Source organism: Pongo abelii, chromosome 20, assembly GCF_028885655.2.
Source record: "Pongo abelii isolate AG06213 chromosome 20, NHGRI_mPonAbe1-v2.0_pri, whole genome shotgun sequence".
Taxonomy (NCBI): Eukaryota; Metazoa; Chordata; class Mammalia; order Primates; family Hominidae; genus Pongo; species Pongo abelii.
In genome coordinates this window covers 54,781,957-54,797,752 of record NC_072005.2, presented here as the reverse complement: position 1 = coordinate 54,797,752, position 15,796 = coordinate 54,781,957, and the positions used below count along the sequence as shown (strand labels likewise).

Genomic DNA, 15,796 nt, shown 5'->3' with positions numbered 1-15,796 from the left:
AAACGTGCGTTACTACAGCCTGGCTCTGAATCCAAGAGTCCACAACCCAGCCCCCTCCTCCCTCAGACCCAGGAGTCCAGGCCCCCAACCCCTCCTCCCTCAGACTGAGGGGTCCAGGCCCCCAGACCCTCCTCCCTCAGACCCAGGAGTGCAGCCTCCCAGCCCCTCCTTCCTTAAACCCGGGAGTCCAGACCCCCAGCCCTCTCCTCCCTCAGACCCAGCAGTCCAGACTCCCAGCCCCTCCTCCCTCAGACCTAGGAGTCCAAACCCCAGCCCCTCCTCCATCAGACCCAGGAGTCCCAACCCCCAGCTCCCTCCTCCCTCAGACCCAGGAGTCCAGGCCCCCAGCCCCTCCTCCCTCAGACCCAGGAGTCCAGGGCCCCAGCTCCCTCCTCCCTCAGACCCAGGAGTCCAAACCCCAGCCCCTCCTCCCTCAGACCCAGGAGTCCAGGCCCCCAGCCCCTCCTCCCTCAGACCCAGGAGTCCCGACCCCCAGCTCCCTCCTCCCTCACACCCAGGAGTCCAAACCCCAGCCCCTCCTCCCTCAGACCCAGGAGTCCAGGCCCCCAGCCCCTCCTCCCTCAGACCCAGGAGTCCCGACCCCCAGCTCCCTCCTCCCTCACACCCAGGAGTCCAAACCCCAGCCCCTCCTCCCTCAGACCCAGGAGTCCAGGCCCCCAGCCCCTCCTCCCTCAGACCCAGGAGTCCAGGCCCCCAGCTCCCTCCTCCCTCACACCCAGGAGTCCAAACCCCAGCCCCTCCTCCCTCAGACCCAGGAGTCCCGACCCCCAGCTCCCTCCTCCCTCACACCCAGGAGTCCAAACCCCAGCCCCTCCTCCCTCAGACCCAGGAGTCCAGGCCCCCAGCCCCTCCTCCCTCAGACCCAGGAGTCCAGGCCCCCAGCTCCCTCCTCCCTCAGACCCAGGAGTCCAAACCCCAGCCCCTCCTCCCTCAGACCCAGAAGTCCAGGCCCCCGGCCCCTCCTCCCTCACACCCAGGAGTCCAAACCCCAGCCCCTCCTCCCTCAGACCCAGGAGTCCAGGCCCCCAGTCCCCTCCTCCCTCAGACTGGGGAGTCAGGCCCCCACCCTGGGAAGTGAGATGCCCAGCGCTGGGTTCCTGCAGCACCTTTGCCTCTGGGCGGGACTCTGAGTGGGGGACACCGGCCTCTGGAAGCCTTGGTGTGGTGAGAATTCTCCACGCCCCGCTGCGCACCCTTTCACAGCGCATCAAGGAACCTGGGCAGAAGCGACGTGTTTATTCTCAGGGTCGCGGGTGCGGGGGCTCAGAGGCCTGGCCGGGGCTGGGGCTGGGGCTGGAGTTGGGTCTGGGCTCAGGCTCCAGGCTGGTGTTGGGCTCAAGGCTGGGCTCGGGGTCTGGGCTGGCGTCCTCCTCCGGGTCTTCATCCCAGGGGAAGGTCGGCATCCCCCACATCTGCTTGCGGTAGACACGATCGAAGGCTTCGCTCTGGGCCACCGTGAAGTGGTTCTTCCAGTCACCACAGACCCCTGGAGAAGAGGGGGCACCGGGGGGTGAGGAGCCTCTGGGGAGCACTGCGCCCCTACCTCCAACATTCCAGCAACCTCTTTCCCCTTCCTGGCCTTTGGCGAGGTGTTCCCTTTGCCAGAAACACCGTCCTCGCTACCCTCCACATTGCCCCCTTTGTGTCCTATGGTGGCAGTCTTGGCCTGTCACCTGGCGCTGTTCTCACCTCCGCCCTCACTGCCTCTGCTACTGCAGGCTTCCTGCCAGTCCTCCCCTTTATCCAGGACCCTTTAAGTCTCTGCCCAGAACCTCTGTCTCCAACCCTGAATTCCTACCCACCTTACAGCTTGTGTCACCTCCTCTGCCACCAGTCCCAAACCTCCCCTGCTAGAACAAGGCCTCCTGTCTCATGCCCCCACAATGCTCCATGCTGCAGCCATTACTGCTTGGACATGGAAGGGGCCCCCTTCTGCAGGCTCTGTGCTCAGGGCTTGCAACCAATTCGCTGATTGGCGCAGCAAGCGAGCCTCAGGAACCCTCCAAGCCTCAGTTTTCCATTTTTTTTTCTTTTTGAGATGGAGTCTCGCTCTGTCGCCCAGGCTGGAGTGCAGTGGTGTGATCACGGCTCACTGCAACCTCCAATTCAAGCGATTCTCCTGCCTCAGCCTCCCGAGTAACTGGGATTACAGGCGTGCACCACCACGCCCGGCTAATTTTTATATTTTTAGTAGAGATGGCGTTTAACCATGTTGGCCAGGCTGGTCTCAAACTCCTGACCTCAGGTGGTCCACCTGCCTCAGCCTCCGAAAGTGCTGGGATTACAGGTGTAAGCCACTGCACCCAGCCCAAGCCTGTTTTCTCATTGTGGGGCTATCACAGGGGCATCACCCCTCACCTGGAAACCTGGGGCTCATGGCATTCAGAGGACCGTAGTTTGCCTTTTAGCAAGTGCACGTGCCCCATGTTACCCAGCACCCTTAATGAGGTTGTGGGGAGGGGTTCCCTGGGGTGGGCTGAATAAGGACTCCCTCCATATCCACGTTCTAATCCTTGGAACCTGTGAATATGTGACCTTATATGGCAAAAGGGATTTTGCAGATAGGATTAAGCTAAAGATCTGGAGATGGGGAGAGGACCCTGAAGTATCTGGGCGGGCTCAGTGTCATCACCTGGGTCCCTATAGAAAGGAGGAGGGTCAGAGACTAGAAGATGCTTCACTTGGCTGGGCACGGTGGCTCACACCTATAATCTCAGCACTTTGGGAGGAAGAGGCGGGTGGACAGGAGATCGAGACCATCCTGGCTAACACGGTGAAAACCTGTCTCTACTAAAAATACAAAAAATTAGCCAAGTGTGGTGGTGGGCGCCTATAGTCACAGCTACTTGGGAGGCTGAGGCAGGAGAATTGCTTGAACCTGGGAGGCGGAGGTTGCAGTGAGCTGAGATCGCGCCATTGCACTCCAGCCTGGGCAACAAGAGTGAAACTCCGTCTCAAAAAAGAAAAAAGAAAAGGCCAGGTGCGGTGGCTCACGCCTGTAAATCCCAGCACTTCGGGAGGCCGAGGCGGGTGGGTCACAAGGTCAGGAGATTGAGACCATCCTGACCAACATGGTGAAACCCCATTTCTACTAAAAATACAAAAATTAACCTGACATGGTTTCAGGTGCCGTAGTCTCAGCTACTTAAGGATGCTGAGGAAGGAGAATCGCTTGAACCTGGGAGGTGGAGGTCGCAGTGAGCCGAGATCGCGCCATTGCAACCTCCAGCCAGCCTGGGCGACAGAGCGAGACTGTTTCAAAAAAAAAAAAAGAGTAAACGTGTTGTTTTGAGTCATGGAGTTTGCGGTGTTTGTTACAGCAGGAAGAGGAAAGAACTACACTGCTGCCTGCGCCCCATAACCCAGCGCTTGAGTATTTCTGCCGTGAACATGGCCGTGGAGGATTCATGAAGACTCTAAATCTCTGTCGGGTAAACCTGGCGTTGGCAGTACTCCTGGATGTTTTGCTGTCGTTGGGAGTTCTCTGGATGGGGACACCTCAGGTGGCTGGCACGTGTGCTGAGCCAGTGCTAAGCCCTGTGTGTGATCAACCCTGGGGCCACAGTGACCCTGTTCACCCAATGTTACAGCTGGGTGAGAAACTGAGGCCCAGAGAGGTTAAGTAACTCTCCCAGGTCACACAGCCAGGCAGTGGACTGGTGGGCTCCGAACCCTAGAGCCCCCGCACCTTTCCGGAGGAAGGCCCCGCGACGGTGGTCCAGCAGGCTGGGAGGCAGCAGCGTGTAGTTGGACATGGTGTTGGCCTTCATGGCACCGAAGGTCGAGTGTGCCACGACGGAGCCCAGTGCCTCCTTGCCCAGCGGACGGCCCAGGAACCCGCAGATGCGCTCCACGGAGCCCTGTAAGTCCTGCAGGCAGGGGAGAGGGGTCAGCGGAGGGAGGGCACTCGGCCAAGGAAGGAGCTGGAACCTGCGGTCTGCATGTCTGGGTCCTAACCTGGGGCTGCCTGAGGGACGCTGCCTTTTTGCCTCAGTTTCCCCAACTCCAAACTGAGGGGTTGGGCTATATCGCCTCTAAGGGTTTTTGCAGTTTCTGTCTTTGGAGGGCTCTCTAGGTGGGAGGGAATAGGTGGGCTTGGGGCAGAGGTCACAGCCGGGGGCAGAGGTCGGTGCATCACCTTACCTGGAATCACCCTCCTTTGGGTTAGAGACAGGCATTGGCTGGTCTACATCTCAAACCTGGTGCTCCCCCAGGCCCCCATTGCAGGATGGCCCTACCATCCACCCAGGAGCCTGGCCTCCCTCTCTGGGTACCCCTCACCCCCAAACCCTGTCCGTCATGAGCCCTGTCCCTCCCCACCTGCCTCCCCTTGCCATATGCTCTCCTCTGTGTCCCTGTAGCCTAGAACTGCTCAGGCCTCATCCTCCTCTTCCTGGACCCCTGCCCCAGCCGGCTGCTCCACGGCCTCCCTGCCTCCAGTCTCCATCCCTCTCCAGCTCATCCCCCACACCCTAGCTGACCCTGCTCCTCACTGGCTCCCAACTCTTCCGTTGCTTCCGAGTGCCCTGGGACAGAGTCCCAGACCCAGACCCGGCTTTCAAGCACAGATGTGGGGCAGGTGCCGTGGCTCATGCCTGTAATCCCAGCACTTTGGGAGGCTGAGACGGGTGTCGGGAATTCGAGACCAGTCTGGCCAACTTGGTGAAACCCTGTCTCTACTAACAATACAAAAATTAGCTGGGCGTGGTGGCGGGCACCTGTAATCCCAGGTGCTTGGGAGGCTGAGGCAGGAGAATCATTTGAACTGGGAGGTGGAGGTTGCAGTGAGCCGAGATCTCACCACTATACTACAGCCTGGGTGGCAGAGTGAGACTCCATCTCAAAAAAAAAAAAAAACAGATGTGGTCTGGTCTCAGCTCTTCCAATAACTTTCCCACCCTCTCCTTCTGACTCACCATTCCCTACACATTCCTCCCTCTAGGCCTTGGCATGGGGCTTCCAGAAGGGCCCATTGCCACAGCTGCAGCTCAAATATCACCTTCCTTACTGAGTGTCTACTATGTACCAAGCTCTGATCCAAGCCCCCCATACATTTGTGCCGATCCCACCATCAGCTTTGCAAGGGAGGTGTCATTATCTCAACTGGTAAACAGAGGCCCAGAGAGGGAGAGACACTTGTCCAAGGCCACACAGCCAGAGAAGAGCTCAGGTCCCTGGAGCCCTTAGTCCTCCCCTGTGCCCCTCTGCTTTTTTTTTTTTTTAGACGGAGTTTCGCTCTTTTTGTCCAGGCTAGAGTGCAATGGCGTGATCTCGCCTCACCGCAACCTCTGCCTCGCGGGTTCAAGCGATTCTCCTGCCTCAGCCTCCCGAGTAGCTGGGATTACAGGCATGTGCCACCACGCCTGGCTAATTTTGTATTTTTAGTAAAGACAGGGTTTCTCCATGTTGGTCAGGGTAGTCTCGAACTCCCACCCTCAGGTGATCTGCTCACTTTGGCTTCCCAAAGTGCTGGGATTACAGTGAGACTGAGCCTCACTCTGTCACGCAGGCTGGAGTGCAGTGGTGCTATCTCGGCTCACTGCAACCTCCACCTCCTGGGTTCCAGTGATTCTCCTGCCTCAGCCTCCAAAGTAGCTGGGTTTATAGGCATGCGCCACCATGCCTGGCTAATTTTTTTATTTTTAATAGAGACAGGATTTCACCACATTGGCCAGGCTGATCTCGAACTCCTGACCTCAAGTGATCTGCCTGCCTCGGCCTCCCAAAGTGCTGGGATTACAGGCGTGAGTCACCATGCCCAGCCATCGCTACCTTCTGATATGCAGCGCCCAGCATGGTCAGCCCTCTGGTCAGCTCCGCCAACCCCATGGCTCCGATTTTCCAGGTCATTCCTGGTTTCATAACCTTCCATCTCTTTATCTTCATAAACCACTGACGTGTCCCAGAAATTCTTACATGTGGGCAGCGCCTCACACCCAGGGGCAGCCCAGAAGCTGTTAGGCTCTGTGGCCCAGTTCTGGGTTTGGAGAAGAAAGCTTGCTGGAAAAGAGGAGGAGGAGTAGTACCAACACCTTCTCTGGAGCTTTCCATTAAAAGAAAGTTACCAGGGTGGGAACAAATAAACATGGAGTCTACAGGCAAGAGCCATGTGCCTTGGGCAAATTATCAACCCTCTCTTAAGTTACAAACCTCCAGTTTCCTCGTCGATAAAATAGGGATAATAACAACATTTGGGAAAACCATATAAAATTACCTTGTTTTTGTTTTTCTGGAGACAGAGTCTTGCTCTATAACCCAGCTGGAGTGCAATGGTGCGATCTTGGCTCACCGCAACCACCAGCTCCTAGGTTCAAGCGATTCTCCTGCCTCAGCCTCCCGAGTAGCTGGGACTACAGGCTCCTGCCACCATGGCTGGCTAATTTTTTTGTATTTTTAGTAGAGACAGGGTTTCACCGTGTTGGCACGGCTGGTCTGGAACTCCTGAGCTCAGGTGATCTGCCCACCTCCACCTTCCGAAGTGCTGGGATTACAGGCGTAAGCCACTGTGCCCAGCCAACATTACCATCCTAAAATAAAAACTAGTTGGCAGGGCTGACCAGTTATATAAATATATAACTGGTCCAAATATAAAAACTTTGGGAGGCCGAGGTGGGTGGATCACCTGAGGTCAGGAGTTCAAGACCAGGCTGACCAACATGGAGAAACCCCGTCTCTACTAAAAATACAAAATTAGCCGGGCATGGTGGCGCATGCCTGTAATCCCAGCTGCTTGGGAGGCTGAGGCAGGAGAATTGCTTGAACCCAGGAGGTGGAGGTTGCGGTGAGCCGAGATCATGCCATTGCACTCCGTCCTGGGCAACAAGAGCGAAACTTTGTCTCAAAATAAATAAATTAATTAAATAAAAATAAATAAAAACTGGTTGAATACAGGCATTTCATGTGGTTCAATCTTTTTTCTTTCTATTTTTTGGAACAAGGTCTTGCTCTGTCGCCCAGGCTGGAGTGCAGTGGTACGATCTCAGCCCACTGCAACCTCCGCCTCCCAGGTTCAAGCCATTCTCCTGCCTTAGCCTCCTGAGCAGCTGGGACTACAGGCATGTGTCACTGTGCCCGGCTAATTTTTGTATTTTTAGTAGAGATGGGGTTTCACCATGTTGGCCAGGCTGGTCTCCAACTCCTGACCTAAAGTGATCCACCTGCCTTGGGTTCCCAAAGTGCTGGGATTACAGGTGTGAACCACTACGCCTGGCCTTCTCTCTCTCTTTTGAGACAGGGTTTTGCTCTGTTGCCCAGGCCGGAGTACAGTGGCACCATCATAGCTCATTGTGGCCTTGACCTCTTGGGCTCAAGGGGTCCTTCCGCCTCAGCTTCCCAAAGCATTAGGATTACAGGTGTGAGCCACTGCCACTGTGTCCAGCCAACCCTCCTGTGTTAAATCTTGCCCCTGCCCATTCCTTATCTTCCTTCCCACTCGCCTTTGCTCCTTAGCTCCTCTGCCCCGCCAGCCCACTGTGTGGTTTAGGGATTTTGTCTGTGGTCTTGCTCACAGGCTCAGGGCCTCTGTTCTGTTCCTGCAGTATCCCCAGGGGCTGGCGCATTGCATGGGGAAGCGGAGGGGTCCTGAGACCCTCGGGAAGAGGAGAGTGTGGGGTGTGAGCAGAGGGTATGGGGGGAACGCTGCACCTGGCGGAAGTGGGGACTTACCTGCTGCAGCTCCTCATAGGTGATAAATAGGAAGTTGTCTTTGCCCTGCATCCGAAGCCAGCCCTTAATGTGGTCGAACCAGGAGCCAAACTGCACTGTGGGCAGAGGGACAAGTCGGGTGAGGGCTTAGTGGCAGGGTCCCCCCAGCCCCACTGGGGCTCATGGGTCTAACTAGCTGTGTCCCACAAACCCCCAGGTCCAGCCCCCAGAGCTGGACGCCCTCCCCCAGAGCCCCCACATTTTCACCAAGTTCTGGGGCTTTTCCAACCTGCTTCTCTCCTGGTTGCCCGTCTTGGGGGGCCCTTGTCTATTTGTCCATCCAGACCCCTCCACACACCATGATTTCCCTCCAAAGCCAGGGTCTCTGACAGCAGCAGAGAAAGGAACACGTGGCCAAAGGGCGCTGCCTTTCTTAGTACCAGGGGCCCGTGTCCTCCTGTTTCCTTGTCTCTCCCTGTCTGTCTCTGACTCCATCTCTCTTTCTGCATTTATTTCCTTATCTCTTTTTATTTTTTATTTTTTTTGAGACGGAGTCTCGCTCTGTTGCCCAGGCTGGAGTGCACGATCTTGGCTCACTGCAAGCTCCGCATCCCAAGTTCAAGCCATTCTCCTGCCTTAGCCTCCCGAGTAGCTGGGACTACAGGCGCCCGCCACCACACCCGGCTAATTTTTTGTATTTTTAGTAGAGATGGGGTTTCACTGTGTTAGCCAGGATGGTCTCGATCTCCTGACCTTGTGATCCGCCCGCCTCGGCCTCCCGAAGTGCTAGGAATAAAGGCGTGAGCCACCGCACCTGGCCTATTTTTTAATTTTATTTATTTATTTATTTAATTTTTTTGAGACAGGGTCTCACTCTGTTGCCCAAGCTGAAGTGCAACAGCGCAATCTCTGCTCACTGCCACCTCCCCCGTGGGCTCAAGTGATCCTCCCAATTCAGCCTCCTGAGTAGCTGGGATTACAGGCGTGTGCCACGACACTTGGCTAATTTTTGTATTTTTAGTAGACATGTGATTTCACTATGTTGGCCAGGCTGGTCTTGAACTCCTGACCGCAAGTGATCTGCCTGCCTCGGTCTCCCAAAGTGCTGGGATTACAGGCGTGAGCCACCGTGCCGGGCCCCTGTCTCTTTTTCGTTGCCCTCTCTCTCAGTCTTTCTGTATCTGTGTGTCTCCCTGTCTCTGTCTCCTCTGTCCCTTGCCTGTCCTGCATCTCTCAGTCTCTCGGCCTCTCTCCCTCTATCTCTTCTTCTCCCAGCCACCTGCTCTCTGTCTCCATTGCCCCTTTTGATGCCCTGTGTCTCTGTCTCTCTCCCTTTCTTACCCCTCCTCTGTCCCTCTGCCCATCAGCATCCTGTGGGGCTCCTCCCCACCCCTCCTGCCCCGCTTTGCCCTGTCCTCACCTTCGCCTTTGAGGAAGTCCCTCAGGAACTGGTCGGGTGTGCCCGGGTCCTTTAACTGCCCGGCAATCTTGGAGTAATGATAGAGGGAGACCACAACGTCCCGGGGGTTACGGCCCATGTAGATCACCTGTGTGCGGATGATGAGTGGGGAGAAGGCATCAGACACAGGCAGGACCCCAGCCCCTGAGGCCTCCTGCCCTGGAGACCCCTCTCTTCTGACCCTGAAGCAGGAAGGACTCAGGGCAGACTTTTTTTTTTTTTTTTTTTTTTTTTTTTTGAGATGGAGTCTGACTCTGTTTTGCCCAGGGTGGAGTACAGTGGCGCCATCTCAGCTCATTGCAACCTCTGCCTCCTGGGTTCAGGCAATTCTCCTGCCTCAGCCTCATGAGTAGCTGGGATTACAGGAGTGTGCCACCACATTCGGATAATTTTTGTTTTTTTTTTTGTTTTTTTTTTTTTTAGTAGAGATGGGGTTTTGCTATGTTGGTTACAGGGTGAGGAACCCCTTGAGGACAGGAGAGGTCTTACTCGTTCCTAGAGCCTTAGCCCGGAGCCCCACACACAGGAGGCTCTGGAAATTGCTTGAGGGAATGACAAAGGCATAAAGGGAGGGAGGCTGAGAAAGAACACTTGGCCAGCTGCAGTGGCTCATATCTGTAATCCCAGCACTTTGGGAGGCTGAGACAGGAGGATCACTTGAACCCAGGAGTTCAAGACCAGCCTGGACTACATAATGAGACCCCCATTCTACAAAGAGTACAAAAATTAGCTGAGTGTGGTGGTGCGTGCCCGTGGTCCCAGCTACTAGGGAGGCTAAGGCAGGAGGATCACTTGCGCCGGGGAGGTTGAGGCTGCAGTGAGCTGTGATCACGCCACTGCACTCCGGCCTACGTGACAGAACGAGACCCTGCCTCAAAAACAAACGAACCAAAAAAAAAAAAAACACCACCAGATCCACCAAAAACTAAATGAAAACAGACTTTAGAGAAACGTGGCTGCTGGTGTGAGGTCTTGTAATAACGCTGGTGCTTTCCAGGGCTCCCTCCTGATTCCTGTGCTGTAGAGGATTCCTTTCTGCCCAGAGAAAGGCCTGGCCCTTGCCCCTAGGTCCTGAGAGGTACTTCCTAATCCCTTGGATTTTTTTGTTTCGTTTTGTTTTTTTAGACGAAGTCTCGTTGTGTCTCCCAGGCTGGAGTGCAGTGGCACGATCTCAGCTCACTGCAACCTCTGCCTCCTAGGTTCAAGCAATTATCCTGCCTCAGCCTCCCGAGTAGCTGGGACTACAGGTGGGTGCCACCATGCCTGGCTAATTTTTGTATTTTTAGTAGAGACAGGTTTTCGCCATGTTGGCCAGGCTGGTCTCAAACTCCTGACCTCAAGTGATCTGTCCGCTTCGGCCTCCCAAAGTGCTGGGATTACAGGCATGAGCCACTGTGCCCAGCCTAGTCTTATTTTTTAGAAACAAGGTCTTGTCGGCCAGGTGCTGTGGCTCACACCTGTAATCCCAACACTTTGGGAGGCTGAGGTGGGTGGATCACCTGAGGTCAGGTGTTCGAGACCAGCCTGGCCAACATGGTGAAACCCCGTCTCTACTAAAAATACAAAAAATTAGCTGGGCATGGTGGTGGGTGCCTGTAATCCCAGCTATTTGGGAGGCTGAGGCAGGAGAATCGCTTGAACCCTGGAGGCAGAGGTTGCAGTGAGCCGAGATTGTGCCATTGCACTCCAGCCTGGGCAAGAAGAGGGAAACTCTGTCTCAAAAAAAAAAAAAGAAAAAAGAAACAAGGTCTTGTTCTGTACTTGAGGCTGGAGTGCCTGTGGCACAATCATGGCTCACTGCAGCCTCAAACTCCCAGGCTCAAGTGATCCTCCTACCTCAGGCCCCCAAGTAGCTGGGACTACAGGTGCATGCCACTACACGTGACTAATTTTTAAACTTTTTTGTAGAGATGGGTGTTACTAAGTTGCCCAGCTGGTCTTGAACTCCTGGGCTCAAGCAACTGCCCACCTTGGCCTCTGAAAGTGCTGGGATTTCAGGCGTGAGCCACCGCGCCCGGCCCCCTTGCCTGATTTTCATGTTTGCTTTCATTGTAATTGACTATAACCCGGGAGTCCAGCAGCTTTGCTGAACACTATGAGTTTTGCTAAGTCGTTGAGCCCGAGGGTGGTCTTGGGGACTTCCAGATTGCAGTCCCCCTCACTGCTGTGTCCACGCTCAATTCCTTGGCGATATCACCCAGTCCTGGAACTTCGATTAATTATAGGATATATGTGCCAAGGAATTGCAAATGGACGTGTCAGCCCGTCTCTCCCCTCAGATCCCGATGGGTGCATTTCTGTGCCCACCGGCAGCCTCTGCTGGACGTGGGATGGGCCGCAGCAGAGCCCGTGTCTTTCTCCCCCGCCTGCTCCCCTCCCTCCTCCCCTTCCCAGTTGCCCGATCCTGACAGTTGCTTCCGCCGAAACCTTGGAGTCACCCTTGACTCATCCCTTTCTCTCACACCCACATCCAGTCTGTCAGCAAATCCTCCCGGTCTCACCTTCAAAATACCTCCGTGACCACTACCCTGGTCCAGCCACCGTCCCCTCCCCTGGACCCCCGCCAGCGCCGCCTCTCGGGCTTCCCGGCTTCTGCTCACTCGACAGTCGGTCCCCATCTGGCCGCCAGAGGGCGCCGGTGAAGCCTAAGCCCGCTCGGGCTCCTCTGCTGCGATCCCTGCCGCGCTGCCGCGTCACTCGGTCAGAGCTCAAGTCCTCGCTGGGCCCACGCGGCCCTGCACATTTTGGCCCCTGTTGCCTCCCCACCCGGACCTCATCTCCACTCCTTTCCCCACTTGCTCACTTGGCTCCGGCCACACTGACCTCCTTCTTGCACCTCAAATACACCCACCTTAGGGCCTTTGCACCTGCTTTTCCCTCTTGCCTGAAATGCTCTTCCTCTAGAAAGCTCCCACTATCACCTCCCGGGTTTTTACTCACTGGGGGACCCCTTGACCTCCTCATTTATAATTGCAGCCCCACGCCCACCCCTAACTCTATCTCCAGCCCTCTCCCTCCAATGTAAATTTATCCCATCAAACATTTTATATATTATATATATTATATTATATTGTATTATGTTATTATATATTAAATATATAAATATTAAATATAATTAAAGTATATTGTAATACCATTAAATTATTATATGTAATATAATATATACGTATATTTTTGAGATGGAGTTTCACTCTTGTTGCCCAGGCTGGAGTGCAATGGCACAATCTCGGCTCACCGCAACCTCCACCTCCCGGGTTCAAGCGATTCTCCTGCCTCAGCCTCCTGAGTAGCTAGGATTGCAGGCATGCGCCACCATGCCCGGTTAATTTTGTATTTTTAGTAGAGACAGGGTTTCTCCATGTTGGTCAGGATGGTCTCAAACTCCTGACCTCAGGTGATCTGCCCACCTCGGCCTCCCAAAGTGCTGGGATTACAAACGTGCGCCTGGCTGTACTTTTTTTTTTTTTTTTTTGAGATGAAGTCTCAGTCTGTCTCCCAGGCTGGAGTGCAGTGGTGCCATCTCAGCTCACTGCAACCTCCACCTGCTGGGTTCTAGCAGTTTTCCTGCCTTACCTTCCTGAGTAGCTTGGGAAGCTACTCAGGCACCCACCACCAGATCCGACTAATTTTTGTATTTTTAGTAGAGACCGGGTTTCACCATGTTGGCCAGGCTGGTATTGAACTCCTGGCCTCAAACGATCTGCCTGCCTCTGCCTCCCAAAGTGCTGGGATTATAGGCGTAAACCACTGCGCCGGCACCGGCTTTTTTTTTTTTTTTGAGACTGAGTCTTGCTCTGTTGCCTAGGCTGGAGTGCAGTAACTTGATCTCAGCTCAGTGCAGCCTTGACCTCCTGGGCTCAAGTGATCCTCCCACCTCAGCATTCCAAGTAGCTGGGACTACAAGGGTGTGCCACCACGCCTGACTGATTTTTTAAATTTCTTGTAGTGACGTGGTCTCACTATGTTGCCCAAGCTGGTCTCAAACTCCTGGCCCAAAGTGATCCTCCCACCTCAGCCTCCCAAAGTGCTGGGACTACAGGTGTGAGCCATCACTCCCTGCCAAAGGGCAGGCAGGCATTTCTGTGTGTATATTGACCACTGTGTTAGATCAGAGTCAGGCACATAGTAGGTGCTTAACAAATAGGTGCTGAATGAATCAATGAGTTATGTTCCGTCTCCCCATTACCCCACACACCCATGCAGCCCCTCCCAACTGACACACACCCCTCCTCCCAACCTTGGCCTTAGAGCTGAAGAAGGCCTTGGTGAAGATCTGGATGGGAAGATGGGAGCTCATGAGGCGGGGGCTGTACTGGTCCGGGAGGCTGAAGGCACCCACGATGGTCTCACACCAAGGTGCCCGCTCCCAGATGGGCACAGAGCGGATCCAGGACGGATCCCCTTCCTTCAGGATTAAGCAGATGATCTCGATCATCCAGGTCGTGCCTGTTGGGAGAAATCGAGCAGATTAATTGGGTGCGGGAGGGCTGAAGAGGGAGGATATCATCAGAATAATCACAACAGCATTCATTGAGCAATTTGCCACCCTTTTTTTTTTTTTTAAGACAGAATCTTACTCTGTCTCCCAGGCTGGAGTGCAATGGCACGATCTCGGCTCACTGCAACCTCCGCTTCCCAGGCTCAAGTGATTCTCCTGCCTCAGCCTCCCGAGTAGCTAGCATTACAAGCGCCCACCACCACGCCCAGCTAATTTTGTATTTTTAGTAGAGACGAGGGCTCCCCATGTTGGCCAGGCTGGTCTCGAACTCCTGACCTCAGGTGATCTGCCCACCATGGCCTCCCAAAGTGCTGAGATTACAGCCGTGAGCCACCATGCCCAGCCTGACAGCATTTATTGAGCAATTTACCACCTATTTTATCACACTGATTCCTTACAGCTGGCGGAGAAAGCAAGGTTGCTTAACCTCATTTTTGGAGCCAGAAACTGAGCCTCACAGAAACCATGTCGCTCGTCCAAGGGGACAAAGCTAGGAAAGTGGTGCAGGGCAGAGACTGGCGAGCTGTCCACCCAACCCCATTTCATTTTTCTGCTGGGAATATGGCGTGATGACCTTTTCTCTTCTCCCCTGCTGCTATGTGTGGGGCCAAGAGACTGGGTCTGGCCAAGGAAGTGTAGGTGGCGGCGATGTGATGTGCAGCTATTTCCAGGCCTGGCCCATAAATGCACGCCACGTGACTCTCCACTCCCTCTCTGCTCCTGGATACAGAGACTCCAGGGGAGAATCTGGGACTCCCGGGGATGGCAGAGCTGTAAGATGGAAGGAACCAAATGTCTGGGAAGGCATGGATTTCCCCCCCCCGACTTCCTTCCACCCTTCCTGCACCAACTACAGTTTATAGGAACAAGAAACAAACTTGGCTTCAGTCGCTGAAATTCTGAGGCTGATCTATTAGTACAGCCAGAATTGCTTTACTTATTTATTTTGGGACAGAATCTTGCTCTGTCGCTCAGGCTGGAGGGCAGTGGTGTGATCACAGCTCACTGTAGCCTTGAAATCCCAGGCTTAGGAGATCCTCCCACCTCAGCCTCCCAAGTAGCTAAGACCACAGGTGCACACAACCACACCTGGCTAATTTCTTATTTTTATTTTTAGTAGACATACGGTCCCGCTATGTTGCCCAGGCTGGTCTTGAACTCCTGGGCTCAAGCAATCCTGCCTCAGCCTCCCAAGGTGCTGGGATCACAGGCATCATGCCCAGCAGGCACTCCTTTAATACATGGAGAAAGCTGGAATTGAACCCAGGTGTCTGGACATAAAAATCTCTGGTCTTTTCACTTTTCACTGCCCACTTTTGAGGGTCACCTCTTTTTTTTTTATATAGTTTAAGTTTTAGGGTACATGTGCACAACATGCAGGTTTGTTACATATGTATACATGTGCCATGTTGGTGTGCTGCACCCATTAACTCGTCATTTAACATTAGGTATATCTCCTAATGCTATCCCTCCCCCTTCCCCCAACTTTTTTTTTTTTTTTTTTTTTGAAACGGAGTTTCGCTCTTGTTGCCCAAGCTGGAGTGCAATGGCGCGATCTTGGCTCACTGCAACCTCCGCCTCCCGGTTTCAAGTGATTCTCCTGCCTCAGCCTCCCTAGTAGCTGGGGTTACAGGCATGCACCACCACGCCTGGCTAATTTTTGGTATTTTTAATAGAGACGGGATTTCACCATGTTAGCCAGGCTGGTCTCGAACTCTTGACCTCCAGTGATCCACCTGCCTTGGCCTCCCAAAGTGCTGGGATTACAGGAGTGAGCCACTGCGCCTGGCTGAGGTTCTTTATTTCTGTGGGGAGCCACAGCATGTTACCTAGTGGAAAGGGACCTCATCAAGGACCCAATTCACAGTTTTGAATTTCAGGAGACCACAGGCTGTTCAGAAGAGAAACAATTACGTTCAAAATTACTTTCTGTTAGTATTCATTGCATTTAATTCTTTTTGAGACAGGATTCTGCTCTGTGACCTGGGCTGCAGTACACTGTTACAATCACAGCTTACTTCAGCTTCAGCCTCCAACTCCCAGGCTCAAGTGGTCCTCCCACCTCAGCCTCTGGAGTAGCTAGACCACATGCCCCCAGCCTTTTTTTTTTTTTTGAGACGGAGTCTCACTGTGTTGCCCAGGCTGGAGTGCAGTGGCTCTGTCTCGGCTCACTG

At 54.2% G+C, this 15,796-nt stretch overlaps 1 protein-coding gene across 2 annotated transcripts in view; it reads right to left on the bottom strand.

The window, feature by feature from the left end:
* Positions 1–1,220: 1,220 nt before the first annotated feature.
* SULT2B1 (sulfotransferase family 2B member 1) overlaps positions 1,221–15,796 on the bottom strand; it is a 32,227-nt gene continuing 17,651 nt past the window's right edge. For both annotated transcript variants that reach the window (XM_024236766.3, XM_024236767.3), the window contains 5 exons: positions 13,362–13,570; positions 9,086–9,212; positions 7,687–7,781; positions 3,710–3,890; positions 1,221–1,507 (listed from right to left, as the gene is read on the bottom strand). In XM_024236766.3, coding sequence (XP_024092534.1) covers positions 1,263–1,507; positions 3,710–3,890; positions 7,687–7,781; positions 9,086–9,212; positions 13,362–13,570 — 857 coding nt within the window. In that variant the 3' untranslated portion in view covers positions 1,221–1,262. The remainder of the gene's footprint in view (positions 1,508–3,709; positions 3,891–7,686; positions 7,782–9,085; positions 9,213–13,361; positions 13,571–15,796) is intronic.